A 20,976-nucleotide genomic window follows, 5' to 3' on the forward strand; every position below is an offset into this window, starting at 1 on the left:
GTGGGTGGGTCCTTGCCCTGGTGGATGGGTGTGTGGGTGGTTGGTTTATTGGCCGGTGGGTGGGTGGGCGGGTGGGAGGTTGGTTTATTGGCCCGGTGGGTGGGTCATTGCCTGTTGGGTGGGTTATTTCCCATTGGGTGGGTGGGTTGTGGGGGGTTATTCCGCGGTGGGTGGGTTGAGTGGGTTATTGCCTGGGGGGGGGGGGTTATTGCCCAGTAGGTGAGTTGGGGGTGTTATTGCGTGGTGGGTGGGTTGAGTGGGTTATTGCCTGGGGGGGGGGGGGTTGTGGGGGTTGTTCCCCGGTTAGTGGGTTGGGGGGGTTATTGCCCAGTTGGTGGGTGGGTGGGTGGGTTGTTACCCAGTTTGTGTGTGTACGCGTGTGCCCCAGTGTGTATATGTGAGAGTGTGTGTGCGCATGCGTTTGCAAGTATGTGTGTGTGTGTTTGTGTGTCTCTGTGTGTGTGTATGCAAAAACCAAACACCCTTGGTTCGCAGTCTACAGTGGTTTTGACGATGAGGATAATTACGGGTGTGCCTTGGTCATCTATTGTGCCATGAACAGTATGTGGGGCCATTTGGGTGCAGCCATATCATATGTGGACCCATAAGAGTCATTGAAAGCTGAAGATCTTAGTAACTGATTGTGGTCCGGTCCCCTGAGGAGTAAATGTTGACTGATGGCCTCAGGGTCTTGAGCGAGAAGCGCTGATGTGGACTTTTTATTTGTACTGTAGTCCAGTGGAGTGTCACCAGAGCGGTCATGTCTGGTCCATGGACAGTAACACGCATTATGTTACACATTTACAAAACAACATCTTACTGCACAGTAACGCATCACTTCCACCAGTCTGGCCTCCAAAACCAATGTGCTCTCTCCTTTGTCTTCCTTTCATTCTTTTTTTTTTTGCGTTTAAAATGTAATGTAAATGTTTAAGTGCATGTGCTTGCATGCGCGTGTGTGTGTGTGTGTGTGTGTGTGTGTGTGTGTACTCTGCTACTTGGTCCACAGATGTTTCTACCTTTCCAACATCCCAGAACGATGTATGAGGATATTTATTTAGTGAAACGCTGGAGTGTAATTGCGTGGTGGCTAGGGGTTAGCAATGCTAATTTAATCAGCACTGGAGCTTGTGTCACAGGTCTTTGGGTTTTTACACACTCTGCTGACAGGATGGGGGAGAAGCGGGGGCAAACACACACACACACACACACACTAGCTCACACTCACCATGCTCAAACGGTTCCATGTGTTGTGTGAGGTAGTGGTTGCGGTCAGTCCAGGGGAGCAGCTCTCTTGTTGCGGAGGGGTTTCTCTTCACGTCTTTATGCTGGTAATGAACACTAGCTGCATAAAATACTTCCTGCTTGACGTCCTGCTGCTGATTTCCCCCCAGGTTTATTGTAAAGAGAGCTGTAGCCGGTGTCTGGAGTGGACCCATTCCCCATACAGCGCTTTGTATTTGATTGGCTCCCAAGTGAAGCAGCTCACTGTTATGGGATGCAGTGTGTCATTTCAGACGCCAGACGTCATTTCAGACACCGTTCTGGCGGAGAAGGTATCAGGTCTGTTCATTTACTTGGAATGGCAGCCACTTCCAACGCTTGTGATCCAGGAAGTACTCTTGTTACCTGGTCTTAGGTCTGACTACTCACTCTAAACTCGCAACATTGGCTCTAGTGATGTGCACACACATACAGACAGCCACAAACCGACTCTCAGAATTGGTCCACCTGTCGTGATATATCGCTTGTTTGTTTTTAACTTTAGGGAATTCTGTAAAAAATTAATAAAAATGCTGATAAGTTTAGTACATTATTATTAGTTTTAGCTTTCAGCCTTTAATCAATCTTGTTGGAGTCAACGATGGATCACAATATTCAAATGTGTTCATAATACCGTAAAATGGGTGTTTTTTAATCCTTTTTTTATTCTCTCTAATACTGGGCATACCCTAAAGGATTTTGCCTCATTTCTGCCATGTCTGACACATTTCCACGATCGTGGTTAAACCCTAATGACATGGTCTACTACCAGTGCGCCAGGACTTGCATCGTGTGATTGTCAAAGACGTATGGGTCATTACCGCTCTGTTCCTCTGACCGTGTGGGACGTAGCGATCTTCCCGTGTCCGACATTTTGGTTGGAGCTCATGTAGTGCCAGGGGCGACTGACTCATCGCACGCCCGAGCCTGTCCTCCCCCCCCCGCCGGCAGTCTGTCCCAGGTCTGTGGCCCCTGTGGACCAAGCCGGGTGGCTCCTGAAACTCCTGGAAACCTGGGCCTCAATCCACTAAGCTTCTCGGACTGGAACGTTGGTCCTAAGCGCTCAGACCTTTGTCTCCTACGGATTAAAATGAGAACTTTTCGTTAAGTGTCCATGTATTTAAAGGATCACATGATCTGGTTATGATTACCCTGCAGGTGTCTTGGTTATACAAGAAGGCAGTGGTTCCTGTGCCCTAGACAGGCACTGAATCTGGGATTGTTGAAATACTTGTTTCTCTATGAATATCCCGCAATCTAGACTTACAGTAGAGTATAGATTCAGACCCATTCATTTTCTCCACATTTCGTTTGTGTTAAAGACCTCATTTATAGTAACCAAACTGTGGTGTATAATTATTATTTTTTGAATGCAATGCAGTTAGATAATGCACTGCAGTATTCATTTGAAATCCGTTATCTACCTGAAAACAAGTTACAAAATTACATGTGACTCAAAAATGAAGGTGAACACAGAGTCAACATTATTTCCACAAACACATCCAGTACTTCGACATAGTAACAAAAACCTGAGGTGGTTCATGTGCTGTTAACAACCTTTGCAGCCTTTTTTAGAGAACTAACGCATTAGTGGTCATCATTTAGGATACTCAATCCCTAACTTATACATAACAAAACTGAAATTACGGTATTTCTCTGTGAAGGACAAAAGCCTGAACATACCAAAGAGTTTGTTGTTATTAAGAAATATTTTATTCTATTTTAATAAACTGCTACAAGGCCTCTCTCTTTTTGAGGAGAAAGCACTGACCACCCTTTTGCTCTTTTAATCGTCCTTTCTCCCCTCTCTACAGGGGAACAGACAGGTAAATAAGAAATGAAACATTTTAGAATGCTGACCTAATTCTAAAACAGTTGATTAAATGAATGAGAGAACTTCTCCCTTTCTCAATCCATATCCCCTTCCTGCCATGAGCATTTATTTACACTGTATTTTCACTGAAACATAATTTAAGATTCATTAGATTCATTGTGAAATGGAAACGGTTAACTTACATTCTCTGCAATGTATGTGTAGGTCAGCTTTTTAAATTTGGTGTCTGTCATTAATAATATGTGGGGATTTCGTGTCCTGTAAGGTTTTAGTTCACTGTACACCCTTTGTGCTTAGCCTGCTGATGTTATTATAGTTTCCCAATCATGCCATGCATCTTTATAATGCAAACTATCCAAATATTTGGGCGAATCAAGTTTCTTGTTTTCCCTCAGTAATGTTGAAATGTATGCATGAAGGGTGTCGTGTGAGAAACGGGATTTGGAACAGCTGGTATACATGCTAATGGTGCAGTATAACAATGTGTGTCTAATCAAATATTCTTAGGGGAACGTAAAATCATGTTGTATTGCGAAAATATTGAAACAATCAGACTAGCAATCGTTTTTTGACACTCCTCCCCCATCCAAAATTACAAAGGCTAAGCCCAGCCGGTGCCGGAAACACTGGCATCTGATCCACTTGGCAGCATGTCCTGTGTGGGACGATACGTAATTGCGTTTACGAAGATGTGCCCAAATCCAGGTGTGCAAAGCTGGTATTGGCATACCCAAGAAGACACAAAGTTGTGATTGCTGCCAAAGGCGCTATTACAAAGTATTGAATAATATTTATTTATTTTCCAAAAAGTGGCACAAATTAAAGAAAAATTTGCTTTGTCATTATTCAGTGTAGATTGATGGCATTTTTTTTTTTATAGAATAATGCATTCAGATTATACCCAATCAAATGTTAGCGTGATTAGCTAATCAATAATCTATTTACATTAGTTCATCAACATTCAGTCAATCATGCTACTTGAGCATGATATCTTATTAGAGTGCTGTATCATCTTTAAAAAAAAATTGTTTCAGGCATCGTTACTGGTAAATTACTTGATTCCTAAACATACTATTGACAAATGATTATGAGTTTTGAACGAGTGTGATTATCAATATAACAATAGTATGATACCATACTATATGATTAAGTCCAAATGCATGTAACATCGTTGAGAAAATTAGGCTCAAGTGATCAATAGCCTCAGGCGGAATTTAGATAAAAAAAGTTGTATACATTTTATATAGGATATAAAACTACACTATTAGTCATATTATAAGCTTTTGTAACACATGCGCGCACACACACACACACACGTTTTCCTCTTAATTTGTTCTTGGGTCCCAATCCTGCCTCGCAATGTACTGTACCTTCATACTATAAATTTGTCATAACTGACTTTCTACTTCATAATGTGACGGTAGTAATGTCACACTTATTAACATTCCACCTGACGTATGTGTCTTTCAGCCAAGCAAGAGGCCTCTCTGTTGGAGATGGAGTTGAGGGCCAAGTGGGAGCAGGCGCTGGGACCACAGTATGACGTCCTGGTAAGAGTCCACCCAAGACCAGTTAGTTGGAATGTGCACAAGAAACAGATTACAGAATTCTGTTCTTTGTTTTATTTTGTTTAGCGAGTCTGACATCAAGTCAGTAGCTGTTGGATAGTTTGACCAACGGTGTTAGATGGAGCCGTTGATTAATTCCCTGTGGTGTGTTTATCGTCTATGGTCACAGAAGACGTGCTGAGTTGAAAACCCCTGGGTTGAGGGGAAATAGGGATTCAAATGATGTCAAGAAATAGGAGGTACAATGGGAAATTAGTGACACGATAAAGCAACATAATGTGTATTCCTTCCCCTAACCCTAGGTAGTTGAACTGGATCCTGTCATTGAAGATGATGCTGAGCTACAGAAGTACTCCAAGGTGATAACCAGTCCAGATTTCACCCTGAAGCCTAGTGCTTTGCCTCTGTCCCCACATTAACAAAACCAGCACAACTATCTTTGGGTCATTGAGGTGTTCTGCTGTGTTGTAGCTTCTGCCCATTCACACCATGCGTCTCGGGGTGGAGCTGGACTCTTTCGACGGCCACCACTACATCTCCTCTGTGGCCCCCGAGGGCCCTGTGGCCAAACACGGACTTCTGAGACCAGAGGACGAGCTGCTGGAGGTGCGGAGCTATGCTCACACGCAAATATACACACACTAACATAGACACTATTTTCCCCACCTGTTTTAGCCTTCCGTGGCTTTCACATTTGGTCATATCTTTGTGGGTTTGCGACACTAGTGAGTCTCCCCTGGAGTGGCCATTGGGCCAACATCTGAGCAGCCGTATGGCATTAAACAATCCAGTAAGAATCCCACAGCAACGTCCAGGGATGTTTCGGCCTCAGGCTTACATCGGTAGTTAGGACTCCACCTACAGGAAGTCTCTTGGCGTAAAATGTATTCCCAGTGGAGTTGTAAGACGGAAACCATTGCACAGTCAGAAGAACGTGAATGCTCGTTTACCAAAAAGCACCTAGGTGATTCTCAAGAGTTCTGGAACAATGTTCTTCCTAGTTAGCCATGACAAATGAGTCCGAAGTGGAACTTTTTGCTGACAATAGGCCCCGTTATGTCTGGTGATTTCCAAACACAGCATTCCACAGTAACAACCTCATAGCAATGGTCAAGCGTGATGGTGGGGGTGTCATGGTTTGGGGATGCTTGACTGCGTTAGGACCTGGATGCCTCGCGCCATTACAGACACCGTGAATTCAGTTCTGTATCATAGAAATCTCCAGAAACAATGACAGGCTGTCCGCAGCTGGGCTGCAGCAAGGCCGTCATTTGAAATACTCAAGCAATTCTGCATCCGAACAGTTAAGGAAAAGGATGTTTTACGTTTTGCAACGGCAGAGGCAAAAATTACAGCCCTTGAACCCTTTTCAGGTGTGGCAGGACGTGTAACGAGCAGTTCTTGCTTGAAAAACCATATGTCACTGTGGTGGAGTAGTGATCCAAAATTCCTCTACGGTGCTGTGAAAGTCCAATCAATAACCACAGGAAGCATTTGGTTGCAGTCATTGCTTCTAAACTTGGCGTTACCTGAGTGAAAGGGGGCCAATTCTTTTCTCACACAGTGTTTTTAATTAATACGTGAAAACTGTAGCACATTTTTGTGCTTGCTCACTCAGGTTCCCTTGTATCAAATTGTTTTTTTTGATGATCTGATAATTCGGACTGAAGAATTTTATTCATTAAGACAAACACAATGACAGTAATGATAATGCTCACTCCTAATGACCTTGAGTGTGTCCTGTGGCTGGGCAGTGTCCTGCCGGCTTGGCTAGAGTTCAGATGTCACTGTGACTATGGAGGGGGTCTGCTGGACCCTTATCTAAAATACATGACAGGAGACCCCAGGTTGTTTTATTTGCTGTTCTTTACTGGGCTTTTGCACTGTATGTCTGCTGTGTGTGTGTGTGTGTGTGTGTGTGTGTGTGTGTGTGTGTGTGTGTGTGTGTGTCTGCACTGTGTTGAAGAGGGATAGCATGCTAACTGAGGCATCTGCACGGCAGACCCTTGTCTCCACTGCCCCTCTGGCCAACCCCCCCCCCCCAGCCCTCCCCCCACAGCTCACCCCCTACCCCTCTTCCTGCCCCCCTCCGCTGTGGCTCAGCCTGTTGCTGTTGGCAGCCCTGGCATAAGCAGTGGCAACCACAAGAAGACCCTCTGGAATAGGAGGAGGATGGAGAAGGGCGGCGGAGGGTAGGAGAGGACGGGGAAGGCGGAGGGGGTAGGAGAGGAGGGAAGGGCGGAGGGGGGTAGGAGAGGATGGGAAGGGCGGAGTGGGGTAGGAGAGGATGGGAAGGGCGGGGGGGGTAGGAGAGGATGGGAAGGGCGGAGGGGGGTAGGAGAGGATGGGAAGGGCGGAGGGGGGGGTAGAGAGGATGGAAGGGCGGAGTGGGGTAGGAGAGGATGGGAAGGGGCGGGGGAGTGGGGTAGGAGAGGATGGGAAGGGCGGAGTGGGGTAGGAGAGGATGGGAAGGGCGGAGTGGGGTAGGAGAGGATGGGAAGGGCGGAGGGGGGTAGGAGAGGATGGGAAGGGCGGAGGGGGGTAGGAGAGGATGGGAAGGGCGGAGGGGGGGTAGGAGGATAGGGAGGGGGGGTAGGAGAGGATGGGAAGGGCGGAGGGGGTAGGAGAGGATGGGAAGGGCGGAGTGGGGTAGGAGAGGATGGGAAGGGCGGAGTGGGGTAGGAGAGGATGGGAAGGGCGGGGGGGGTAGGATGGGAAGGGGGGGGTAGGTAGGAGAGGATGGGAAGGGCGGAGGGGGGTAGGAGAGGATGGAAGGGCGGAGGGGGTGGGGGGGGGGGGGGGGGGGTAGGAGAGGATGGGAAGGGCGGGGGGGGTAGGAGAGGATGGGAAGGGCGGAGGGGGTAGGAGAGGATGGGAAGGGCGGGGGGGGTAGGAGAGGATGGAAGGGCGGGGGGGGGTAGGAGAGGATGGGAAGGGCGGGGGGTGGGTAGGGGGGGGGGTTTAGGAGAGGAGGGCGGAGGGGGTAGGAGGGGGGGGGGGGGGGTAGGAGAGGATGGGAAGGGCGGAGGGGGGTAGGAGAGGATGGGAAGGGCGGGGGGGGGTAGGAGAGGATGGGAAGGGCGGAGTGGGGTAGGAGAGGATGGGAAGGGCGGGGGGGGGTAGGAGAGGATGGGAAGGCCGGGGGGGGGTAGGAGAGGATGGGGTGGAAGGTTGGGGTATGTTGCTAAATTCTTGTTTTATCTGTATGAAGTATAGCTGCCGTCATGTTTTAACTGTCCAAACGTGTAGCCAAATTCATGGGTTTAAATGGCAAATTCCAACCCACCCATGTCCTACCGTACTTACAACGCTTGATCTACACCGGTGTTTTGGAGACACTCATTTGGCGTCAGTCTCCTGTTGAGACTGGAGGCGTCTACATCAGTAGAGGAGTCAGGCCTCCATGTCTTCACTGGGTAGACGACACGTCGCAGCGGCCCTCCAGCCGCTCCCGTGCTGCGCATGTCGCTTTCAACCGCAGCCAAGTACTCCAACGGCTACCTCAGTTAATTGAGAATAGGGCCACAGCCATGGATCGGACCCTGAATACACACACACACACACACACACTTTAGTCCACCCGCTTGTCCTTGAACACATACACACACACACACACTAGTCCACCCACTTGTCCCTGAACACACACTCAGATTAGAACACCTGCTTGTCCCTGAACACACACATTACTCCACCCGCTTGTCCCTGAACACACACACACACTAGTCCGCCCGCTTGTCCCTGAACATACACACTAGTCCGCCCGCTTGTCCCTGAACACACACACTAGTCCGCCCGCTTGTCCCTGAACACACACACTAGTCCGCCCACTTGTCCCTGAACACACACTCAGATTAGAACAACCGCTTGTCCCTGAACACACACTCAGATTAGAACAACCGCTTGTCCCTGAACACACACTCAGATTAGAACAACCGCTTGTCCCTGAACACACACACACATTAGTCCGCCCGCTTGTCCCTGAACACACACTAGATTAGAACAACCGCTTGTCCCTGAATACACACACACTAGTCCGCCCGCTTGTCCCTGAATACACACACACAAGTTAAGTGCCCTTAATACCCCAAATCTTACCCCAACCTTAACCTCCCATTTATGCGTAAGCTTTACCTAGCCCTAATGCCTAACCCTTAACATAACTGGTAATACCTAACCCTTATTTTAACCCTAATTGTAACTTTTGCCCAAAAAGTTAAAAGGCAAAAATTCAGCACAAAAAATTATTTAACTGTAGTATGGGGATCTTTTTTTATCCTCTTATATAGTCTGAGAAACACGCACACAGCTCTCCTTTGAATTACTTTATCACTTTTTGTTCACTTCATTACTAGGGAGATAACCTCTGCTAGAGTCACAAATTGACTCTATTCTTTTCAGACATAAGCCGTTCATTAGTTACTGATATCTTATCTGTTTTTTGAAGCAGCACATTCGCCACTTGTGTCTGGTGCACTAGCCAATAAACAGTTGGCTTTGGATTTAGTCTAGGTGAAGTCTGCGCGCTCTGTGCCAGCCAAATATGTGCTTTTCCCTGTCTGCCTTCTGCATACAACCCAACATGCTGTAGGGATGAAACAGTTACCGGATTCATGATAAACCATGGTAAAATTCCCATCAGTTAGGGTAGCCTTTTCAAATCTAAATTATCATTAAAACCGTGTTTGATTACAGTTGGTTGTGAAAACCTACGGTAAATACTGTCCAGCATCAACCAAAGTTAGCATCAAACCGCTAGACGCAGGTGCAGCATTTTGTCTGAAAACATGGCAAGTCAGTGACAGCACTCAGGAGATTTTTCAGCCTTCTTAGAGGACCAAATCTGAAGGGCGTATTTTGGGTTTTACAAGAATGCTGAGGAAAACTAAATCGAAAATGGTCCATCTGTCTGCAGAACATGCAAAAACAATTGCTTCAAAACATTTAAAGCTGCACTAGGTAGGATTTCTTTCCAGTAAAAAAAAAGTGTTTTACCCTATAAAAAATGTCTGTTAGCTAATGAGGCCTTCTAAGAGTTGCTTAGCAACACAGACAGAGTTCAGTGCCGCTACTTTCCAGCCAATTCTGTTCCAGCAATCCCCTTCTAGCCAATCGTCATCTGCGAGGCAGGCCTTCCTCCTTTGCTTATTTTAAGAATGCACATTTTACCTGGATGATATACATAGCATAAGTAAGTGAGCGAAAACTGCTAAGAAGCGAAATAAGACTTAAACTAACTCTCTATAGCTAGCAACCAAGAACCCAAAGCTAACGTTAGCAAGGCTAACAATAACATCGAACTCTGAACAGGTGTTTCTATTTTTTATATTATTATTCACTTCATTCTGTATCGGGCTTTGGTGTAAAATCCTACTTAGTGCAGCTTAAACATCTCTTGAGTCATCACGACCACCACCCTCTAAATTGTAGTGAATGCAAGGGAACTTAAACTGGAAGAAGTAAATATGCTGATATTTTTTAATTTTAATCTCAAGTGAACAAAGATGGATACATACCGGATGTAAGACCAGAAGCACATTATTTCTTTATGATTATGGACATGCAGTCCGTGCTGTTCATTAGATTTGTTTACATATTTTGTGTTGTTATTTTAATGTCAACACCTGTACATTGGATTTGTTTGCATTATGGCTGTAATGTTCTTACATGTTCATTGCTTTACTTGTGTTGCGTTAATATGCAAATATTTTTGATTGCTTGTTTAAGGTTGTGTTCATAAAAGGGACATTTTGACCTGTCATGGCCACATGGTGCCATCTTCAATCTTAATTATTTTAATGATTATGCACACAAAAAGTGCCTAGTGCTACTAATTATATTTGTTTGTTTGTTGGTTGGTTTTCAATATAAAACTTGGTGAAATGATTTCGGTGTGTGTATCAGTACTTGCACATTTCCAGCACATTTATGCGATAATACTGATAGCTGTGATAACCTTGATATGTAATTCTATAATATTGATAGCTGTGATATCCTTGATATGTAATTCTATAATACTGATAACTGTGATAACCTTGATATGTAATCCTATAATACTGATAGCTGTGACTATAACCGTTGTGTGTTATTTTCATACCGCTTCATCTCCACGTTGAGTGGGTGTGCTATATGTCCCCAATTTAATCAGAGCGTGTTTTCAATCCTGGTCCTCAACGCTGGTGTCTCCAGGTAAACGGTGTGCAGCTGTATGGCAGGTCTCGGCGTGAGGCAGTGGCCTTCCTGCGTGAGGTGCCCCCTCCCTTCACCCTGGTGTGCTGCAGACACCTGACAGAAGATGGGTCAGACTACCAGCCGGGCCCGGAGGACGAGTGGCGCTCAGCCAGCCCCGCCACCAGCATCTCCGAGGTCAGGACATGCGTTTAGGAATTCACTTACTCTCACACAGGTGCACACACACACACGTGCGCACACACACGCGCACACACAAATGAGAGCCCATGTCCTCCTGTGTTGTTTTAGATTGAAGCCAAGCTGTCCTCTTTATTGACTAGTCAGGCCTACCTTCAAGACAGTGGGCGTGAACCGCCTCAGGTAAGCGAGTCATCACTTCACCGCCAAATACTGCCACCTACTGTCAGCTACATGTCTGTACTTTACAAGTCTATAGGCCTGTTCTTTACGCTGACCAGAATAGCTAACCGCCAGCGTTTGTCTCTGTCTTTTTTTCCTCCGAATCAACAGGACCAAATCACCTTGAAGCAGGTGACAGAGGATGTACCAGAGGAGCCCCCGCCATCATACTCCAGCCACCAGGAGGAGGAGGAGGAGGAGGAGGAGGAGGAGGAGGAGGAGGAGGAGGAGGAGAGTGAGGAGAAGGATGAAGATGAGGAAGAGGGAGAGCTGGCTCTGTGGTCTCCCGACATCCAGGTGTTAGAGCTGGATAAGGGAGAAAGAGGGCTTGGCTTCAGCATCTTAGACTACCAGGTATATGCTGGCTGCAGCACCACCCTGCCACTCCCCTGTTGTCTCTGCCCAACCTCCACACCGCCCTGGCCACTCAACTTCTTGTCTCTGCCTGACCTCCACCCACCCTGGCCATGAACCCTCTTGTCTCTGCCAGACCTCCACATATCCACAACACTCACCCCTAATATCTCTGTATATGTCTCCTCTCTTCCTATCCTCCTTCCTTTAGGTCCTCTCTTCATTCTGTTCCCTCTCCTTTCTTCTCATTTTCCTCCTTTAACTTGGGGAGGAATTTGAGGTGGAAAACACAGAGCGTGATCCCCATAACAACAGCAGTGACCCCTATAAAGGGCTCAGTGTTCTTTCAGGAAAAATAAACACACCCGTTGATAGATGACATCGTGAGCAGGGCTGGACTGCGTTCTAAGGAGTAGGATTCAGGGTCTGCAAGGGGCTGTGACCAGACTAGAGGGGGCTAAGCAGAGCCAGCCTGGGTTGTAATCATTCAAATGTAGTGTAGCTAAATGTTTTGTATCTAGAAGTGTAAACAAGCATGTTCTGTTGGACAGGTCCACTTAGTCCATCCCTTTTTATCATTCAGTTTTCATCCGTTCTGCGTCTTATGAACGGGACCCAGACTGAAGCCTGCTTTAACATCCTCCCTCCGGGCTGGTTCTCTTCCTGGATTTGTGGGAGAGGGACTGGGGACAACAAAGGCAAACGAGCTAATGATTTTAATTCTGGTTGACTTTTCTCCTGTAGTCCGATCACAGGAAACATGCTTGGTGGTGTCGCAAGTCATCAGGTAGGGAGACTCAAACAGGGAGCAGTCTGTCTTTGGTTTCAGCACAGTATGACCTGGATGTGGGCCAACTCACACATACAGGTCAACAAAACACCAGCAGCCACCTAGCACCTTTCACTCTTACTGGAGAACCGTATCTACAGCAGAAATCGCTGGTTTGAGGAGAGGACAGTTAAATCACTTCATAGCCGAATCTTTCAGTGAAATCAACACCTCATAGCCGAGTCTTTCAGTGAAATCAACACCTCTAGCACAGTGTTTCAGTGAAATCAACACCTCTAGCACAGTCTTCCAGTGAAATCAACACCTCATAGCCAAGAATTTTTGTGAAACCAACACCTCATAGCCGAGTCTTCCTGTTCAATCAACACCTCCTAGCCGAGTCTTCCTGTTCAATCAACACCTCCTAGCCGAGTCTTCCTGTTCAATCTACACCTCCTAGCCGAGTCTTCCTGTTCAATGAACACCTCCTAGCCGAGTCTTCCTGTTCAATCTACACCTCCTAGCCGAGTCTTCCTGTTCAATCTACACCTCCTAGCCGAGTCTTCCTGTTCAATCTACACCTCCTAGCCGAGTCTTCCTGTTCAATCTACACCTCCTAGCCGAGTCTTCCTGTTCAATCAACACCTGATAGCCGAGTCTTCCTGTTCAATGAACACCTCCTAGCCGAGTCTTCCTGTTCAATCAACACCTGATAGCCGAGTCTTCCTGTTTAATCAACACCTGATAGCCGAGTCTTCCTGTTCAATCAACACCTGATAGCCGAGTCTTCCTGTTTAATCAACACCTGATAGCCGAGTCTTCCTGTTTAATCAACACCTGATAGCCGAGTCTTCCTGTTCAATCAACACCTGATAGCCGAGTCTTCCTGTTCAATCAACACCTGATAGCCGAGTCTTCCTGTTCAATCAACACCTGATAGCCGAGTCTTCCAGTTCAATCTTGAGGCATCATTCAAGTGGGTGTCACATTGAACAGAGGAGGGGGTATGGGATCAGGCTGCTTCTCGAACTTTGCCATCCAAGAGATCATCTGCATCACTGTTCTCTGACCTCCTCTATCCCCTCCAGTTATGACCTTGATCTTGAGAAGATATGTCACACATCCTCTTGTTTGGTCATGATGTATTGCCTGTTTTTTGCCTTTCAAGCGCATTTTGGTTCTTGGAAAAGCACTATGGAAATAAAAACAAAACATGATTGTTATTACTCTGTAAAACTATCCTTCCAGTGTAAAACAAAATACCTTAAGCTCTCTTACATTGAGGGTAGAAACCCCTGAATCTGCATACTGTGTTTGATTAGTCATTAGTTCCCAGTGAGGTTGTGTTTGAGATTCACAACATCTACAACAGTTCAAACAGATATTTCACCTCAGATTCCATTGACAGCTGGAGGAAGGATGTGGTTTGAACCATCCTCCCCATCATCATCATCAGCATTTCTCTCCTGACTGTCACTAAGAGTCCAGGAAATGACAGGAATTTAATGATGCAGCTCCCAGTCTGAAACGGACCAAATTGAACACAAAGATGACATTTTAATGGCACCGCGTTCAGTCGAGGGATCTGGCTGGCGTGGGTGATGAATTCACCCTGAACCCCAGCAGAGTTATATTGTTTCTTGATAACGATAACACAGCCAGCAAACCCTCAAGTACTGTCTTCATCAGTTCACTTCAGGGGTGAGTTAAATCAGAAAGGACCCCTGAACGGAGTCTCTCACAAATGAACTGAAGGAAGAACCCATCACTCTGTACTCCATATGAGGCTATTAGTAATAGGTGGATATCACAAGAGCTGTTGCTGCTGGCAAATGAACTGAAGGACAGATCTGTGGATTTATCATGTATGGGTTTATAGGAGTGTTATAAGTACTGTTTAAACGCTATATACAGTGCAGGGCAAGAATCTCAGTTGACCTCCCCCCATCAGTGTAGTTTTGAACAAGAGTATTAACAAAGCCTGCCGAAATGAACAAAGTTACAGAATCAACATAAAATAGTATATATTTTGTGCCATTTCTGTCATCTATAGATGGCATTGGGCTGCAAATACAGACAGGAATAGATATGATAGGTATAAGGAAGGTGGGAAAGACGTGAATAGAGATGAGATCAGCATATATATTTATATATACTCAGCAATGCATTTTTTTGTGACTGTTGCTCCCTTATATTTCAGAGTAACTGTATCCTGGGGCCCAAAATCCTCAAATATAAGCATAGCTTCACCTATTGGACCTCCATCACTCCTTTCTCCCTCTCCTCTGCCCCTCTGTTCCTCCCCCCTTATCCTCAGTCTTTGTCTCCTTCCCCTTCTCGTTCTGATATCAGCCAGCTGAGCCCCGACTGTCTGTCTGTCTGTCTATTTTGCACTTTTGAAGGGGTGTGTGTGGGGGGTGGGGGGGGGGGGTGGAGTGGGGTCAACTGCTTGTGCTTGCACGTTTTGTTTGCATGTGTGCATTGCTCCTAAGTCAAAGAGTCGACAGGAAAAAGTGGTCCTTTGAAGAACAGGCCCAAAGTGGTGGTACACACCATTCAGAGGTTAGCTAATGGAAGTTAAGCACCACTGAATATTATTATAAAGAATGGAGAGTTTTTTTGTTCACACAATAATGAATAGGAATTAGATGGTGCTTTGCCCATAGAAAAGGACAAGAACATAAGTGATATAATATAATTACGACCAGTGGAAGTGTTGGTTTTGCCTTATCAATCTCTCTCCCTATCTCCCTCTACTCCTTTTTTTTCTCCCTCTCGCTTTCACTCCTTTCCTCTCTCCCCCTCTCTCTCCCCCTCTCTCCCCCTCTCTCTCCCCCTCTCTCTCCTAATCCGTCTCTTGCTTCAAGCCAAGGCATGCTGCCCTGGGCGAGAGGGTGAATTGATTTTCAGATCCCTGTGTGTCTCCGGTAGAGGCTTTGGGCTGATAAAACTGAATGGGATCTAGTCCACTGTATGGTCTGTAGACCTGCTGCCAGTAGACACACACTGCAGGATCTAGCCTGTCTGGCTGGCTGCTGACCCAACGATAGGGTGTCTCGGACACATGCACGCGCACAAGAATAGTCACACTAATGGTAACTCGACACCCTCTGCTCACACGTCACTTCGCAGGACAATGCATTCCATACACAAATGATTCCTATGGGAAGAGCAGACTGGACACATGCTTTGTTAGTTCCTTGGACGTTTCGGTCAATTCAAAGTGTTTTCGCAATGACAGGGGAATTGAAGTGTCCCTTTCTGGTAGACTTCCTGGCTTCGGTCTGGCTCCTAGTGGGTGAGACCTGTTGTTTTCCAGAACGGTTCAGCGTCATTCATTATAGTCCTGACACGGACTGCATCATATACAGATCAGATAGCGTTTCATTACACCGCCAGCAGCCACAACAGCCTTCCATGTCATTAAGCAGAAACGTCAGTCCGGGAGGAGCGGAACGGCCCAAATCCTACTGAGTAACTGGTATTAGTGTAGCTATGTGTGTTTAAAACCTGAGACGCCTGACAGCCTTTATTATGTGATGGATGTGAAGCTAACGATGGGGGTGGCTTTTTGGGACGGTGGCATGTGGGAAACCCCCCTCCACCGCCATCTCCTGGGTGTCTCCTCTCGGTCTCTCCTTAATGGAGATCAGTTGCGGCTGCTGGGTTTAGTGGGCCCTGACTTAGTGTAACTTCAGTGGGATCAGGTTTAGCCCAGCTTTTCGAATGCTCCAGCCATTTAAAATACATTATTCTCTTACTGGACCCCCTACTTCGAGAAAGCTGCTGGTAATGGCTTAATCCGTGGAGTCATAGGATTTCTTTTTCTGTAAAAGATCTTGATTGAGGACCGTGTATGTGGTGTCACTAGGTCCATTTGGGATCAAAGGGTGACTTACTGTTTGGATATCCTTTTACCCTTCTGTATCTGACCAGGGAACCAGGGAAGCCTCCCACCGTGACCAGAGTCCAGTGTCCGTCCTCATAGGCTGCTTGTTTTGGAGTTCTGCCTGCATGAACCATTGTGTATGAGATGTGTATGTGGGAAAACATATAGGAACTGCACTGCTTGCATCATCCCATCTGTGTCATTCTTGAATTGCATTGATAAACACACGCCCTTGACTTTAAACCCGCAGAAGATATTACGTAACACATGAACCAATTGAAGGGTTGTTTAGTGAGAAAACACATGCATGTTCTTTATACTGCCTGTCAAAATCTTTGTGTTTTAGGAAATTCCGGCGCTAGCACATTGTCCCACTAGGGATGGGTAGAGGTTTAGTGACATCTTTAGGATACACTGGGAACTCCAAAAGTATTTGGACAGTGACTCATTTCTGTTCTTGGCTCGGTGTTCCAGTACAGTGACTATGGGTTTAATGTGTGGTTTGTCAGCATTAATCTGATGCTATTCTCATCCCTTTTGTGTGGACCATTTGGAAATGACTGGACGTTTTGTACACCGATCCCCTATTTTTTGCCATCAGTTTTGTCTTCAGCATGTGAATGGCATTCTCAATTAGATTCAAATCCCGGGATTGACTTGCCTAGTGAAGAACGTTACTGTTTTTGACCCTGAAAAACACCTTGGTTGCTAAGACTGTGTGTTTGGTGTCTTTGTCCTATTGCCTTCCAATGAGTTTAGATGCTTTAGGTTGTGTTTGAGTAATACAATGTTTTTGTGTACTTAAGAATTTATCCTACTGCTGCTTTCAACAGTTAAATTATGAATGAATTGAAAAGTGAATCAGATCCAGTGGAGGCCATAGATGACCTAAACAACATGCCCTACACCTTATTTCACAGTTATTCCAGTTCATTCTTTCCCTCCATGCCTTCCTCTTGCCATCATCTTTCTCTCAACTGTCCACAACACATTTGTCAAGCGATTACTGGTAATTTTTAAGCCATCCTGTTTTTTAGGCTTACTAGGGATTTGCACCTTGCAGGTCAGCTTGTTGGCTGGTGAAATGTTTTGCGGGTGGGAGTGACTTACAGAGAGATAATTGATTTTCTTTATTGGTGTTTCTACTCCCACTTACATTGGCATAATATAGAAAATGTTTGAAGTCATAAGGCTACCACATTATTAGGAATACATACCCACATACAGTACCAGTCAAATCATTATGACCACCTGCCTAATATTCTGTTGCTGCTCTACATGCTGCCAAAACAGAGCCCACCTGCTGAGGTATGGACTCTACAAGACCCCTGAAGGTGTCTTGTGGTATCTGGTACCAAGACATTAGCAATCCATCCCTCAAGTCCTGTAAGTTGTGAGGTGGAGCCGCCATGGATCGGACTTGTTGGTCCAGCATCCCACAGATGCTCAGTCAGATTGAGATCTGAGGAATTTGGAGGCCCGGGCAACACCTTGAGCTCTTCATCATGTTCCTCACACCATTCCCAAACTATGTGTGCAGTGTGGCAGGGCACATTATCCTGCTGAAAGAGGCCTCTGACATCAGCAAATACTCTTGCCGTGGAGGGTTGTAACTGGTCTGCAATGATGTTTAGGTAGGTAGTAGGGTTTCCCAGAGCATCACACTCCCTCCACTAGCTTGTCGTCTTCCCATAATGCATCCCGGTACCATCACTTCCCCAGGTAAACAGCACACACATACACCGCCGTCCACCTAATGTAAAAGAAAACGGGACTCATCGAACAAGGCGACCATCTTCCAGTATCCCGTTCTGACGCTTGTGCGCCCATTTGACGGTGAACCGGGGTCATCATGGGCACTCTGACTGGTCTGTGTCTACGCAGCCCCATACACAGCAGGGCGTGGTGCACTGTGCTGTGACACATTCCTCCCTTAACCATCGTTAACATTTTCTGTGACTTGTGCCACGGTAGACCCTCTGTCGGTTCGGACCAGATGGGATTTCCTTCGTTGCCCTCACATATCGATGAGCCTTGGGCACTCGACACCCTGTTGCCGGATTGTGGTTTATCCCTCCTCAGACCAGTGTCAGTAGGTACTCACCACTGCTGACCAGGAGCGCCCCACAAGCCTTGTCGTTTCAGAGATGCTCTGACCCAGTCGTCTGGCCATAACAAATTGGCCTTGGTAAAAGTCGATCAGGTCTTTACTCCTGACCACTTCTCCTGCATCCCACTCATTGACTATGAGAACTGATTGTTTGCTTACTTATCTAATCTGATCTATCCAGACCTTGATACGTGCTGTTGTAAGGAAATTATCAACGTTATTTGTTTCACCTGTGAGTGGTCAATGTTTTTGATCATAAGTGTACAATACTGTTCAAAAGTTTGTGGTCACTTCGGAAATGTCCTCGTTTCCATGAAAACATACATGAAATGAGTTTGAATAGGAAGTGTAGCCACTGACAAGGTTAGAAATAATGATTTTGAATTGAAATAATAATTGTCATTCAAACTTGGCTTTCGTCGAAGAATCCTCCATTTGCAGCAAATACAGCCTTGCAGACCTTTGGCATTCTAGTTGTCAATTTTTTTTTTGGTATTTCACCCAATGCTTCCTGAAGCACCTCCCACAAGTTGGATTTGCTTGATGGGCACTTCTTACATACCATACAGTGAAGCTGCTCCCACAACAACTCAGCCGGTGACTGTGCTGGCCACTCCATTATAGACAGAATACCGGCTGACTGTTTCTTCCCTCAGTAGTTCTTGCATAGTTTGGAGTTGTGCTTTGGGTCAATGTCCTGTTGTAGGAGGAAATTGGGTGCAATCAAGCACCGTCCAGAGGGTAAGGTATGTCTTTGCAAAACGGAGTGATAGCCTTCCTTCTTCAAGATCCCTTTTACCCTGTACAAATCTCCCACTTTACCACCACCAAAGCACCCACAGACCATCACATTGCCTCCACCATGCTTGACACATGGCATCAAGCATTCCTCCAGTATCTTTTCATTTGTTCTGCGTCTGACGAATATTCTTCTTTGTGGTCCGAACACAAAATTTTCAAATTTTGATTTGTCTGTCCATAACGCTTTTTTCCAAGGCTTCTAGTGTCTGTGTTCTTTAGCCCATCTTAATCTTTTCTTTTTATAAGATATGGCTTTTTAGCATTCTAGAGACTGTTTCTCAAACTAAACATGGATGTATTTGTCCTCTTGCTCTCTTGTGCACCAGGGTCTCCCACTTATCTTTCTATTCTGGTTAGAGCCAGTTTGCACTCTTCTGTGAAGGGAGTAGTACACAGAATTTTATGAGATCTTCAGGATTTTATGAGATCTGGACATTTCTCACATGGAATAGACTTATTTTCTCAGAACAAAAATAGACTGATGAGTTTCAGAAGAAGGTTCTGTGTTTCTGGCCATTTTGAGCTTGTAATTGAATGTCAGATACTGAACTAGTCTAAAGAAGGCCTGTTTTATTACTTCTTTAATCTGTGCAATGGCTTTTAAAATGATAAACTTGGATTTGAAAACACAATGCGCCATTGGAACACAGGTTGCGCATAATGGGCCTCTGTACACCTATGTAGATATCCCATTAAAAGTCTGCCCTTTCCAGCTACAATAGTCATTTACAAGAGGAACAATGTTTACCCTGTATTTCTGATCAATTTGATGTTAATTTTATTTAATTTTATTTTGAAAACAAAGACATTTCTAAGTGACCCCAATCTTTTGAACAGTAGTGTATATCTATATATAATGCAACTGTAATTCAAGGACAGCCCAACAGAAATATTTTTTTGTTAAATGGAATCCATTTTGAACATTCTCCTAGCAGTAGAGAAACAGCCTTACCTGCACATCAATGCTTCTAGTTTCACCCGGCAACCTTTTAGCATAGAAGCTTATATCATTCTCTGGTATTTATTATTTATTTGTTATTACTTATTTATCCAGTCCCTAGCTGCGGTAGAATCACATCAAAGACATTTTATTCAAGTGAGTAGCCGACTGGTAAAACAAGCCAGATTGAAGTGGAGGTTTGATGTTCAACATTAAAACACAGTGCAGACTCCAGCTATGTGACACATTGCACTGATAAACCAGCAGTATTCTGCCAGGTGTTAGTTATGCTTGAAGTCCTCAGCACGGCTCTTGGATCGGTTGGCTCCGCCCCAAAGGCCGTCTTTAACCAGTAGGTAGGAGCATTAGATCTGATCATGGGCTGGCTGTAACTTAGTGTGTCTGTCTGGGGATGATGTGACACACCGCCAGGAGGAGGGGTCAGGAATATGAGGACGGGGTGTCTCTATCACCCTCTGTATGCCCTTCACTCGAGTTGGTGAGCGATGTCAAATGCTACTGAGATGCTCACATTTTCCACTCAGAGAAGATTCTCCACCCTGGCTGTGTCCCAAATGGGTTTTTTTAGTGCATTGCTTTGACCACCTGTTGACTCTCATGTTGACGCTCTGGTGAAAAGTAGTGGACTACAGAACATAAAGGCTCTATATTGAAAGATACTAATTCTGTATTCCAAAATAATAACTTCATAGTCAAGACGTATTATGACGTTATAGTATAGATTCTCTGGTTTCATTTGTTGCTATAGGAGTGTGAGACAGAGGAGTGAGAGATAAAGTCGTAGGGCAATACAAAATCTGTATTGCGATAAGTGGACCCAATTACCTCTAACAGTATAT

The 20,976-nt window shown here is 45.6% G+C and overlaps 1 protein-coding gene across 5 annotated transcripts in view; it reads left to right on the forward strand.

Annotated features, from left to right (window-relative positions):
- The window catches only part of patj (PATJ crumbs cell polarity complex component), a 146,435-nt gene that overhangs the window by 19,849 nt on the left and 105,610 nt on the right, over positions 1-20,976 (forward strand). For all 5 annotated transcript variants that reach the window (XM_034293725.1, XM_034293729.1, XM_034293727.1 and 2 more), the window contains exons 13-19: positions 4,568-4,647; positions 4,968-5,024; positions 5,137-5,271; positions 10,852-11,028; positions 11,143-11,214; positions 11,365-11,436; positions 11,470-11,607. In XM_034293725.1, coding sequence (XP_034149616.1) covers positions 4,568-4,647; positions 4,968-5,024; positions 5,137-5,271; positions 10,852-11,028; positions 11,143-11,214; positions 11,365-11,436; positions 11,470-11,607 — 731 coding nt within the window. The remainder of the gene's footprint in view (positions 1-4,567; positions 4,648-4,967; positions 5,025-5,136; positions 5,272-10,851; positions 11,029-11,142; positions 11,215-11,364; positions 11,437-11,469; positions 11,608-20,976) is intronic.

Source organism: Esox lucius, chromosome 8 (assembly GCF_011004845.1).
Source record: "Esox lucius isolate fEsoLuc1 chromosome 8, fEsoLuc1.pri, whole genome shotgun sequence".
NCBI classification, from domain to species: Eukaryota; Metazoa; Chordata; class Actinopteri; order Esociformes; family Esocidae; genus Esox; species Esox lucius.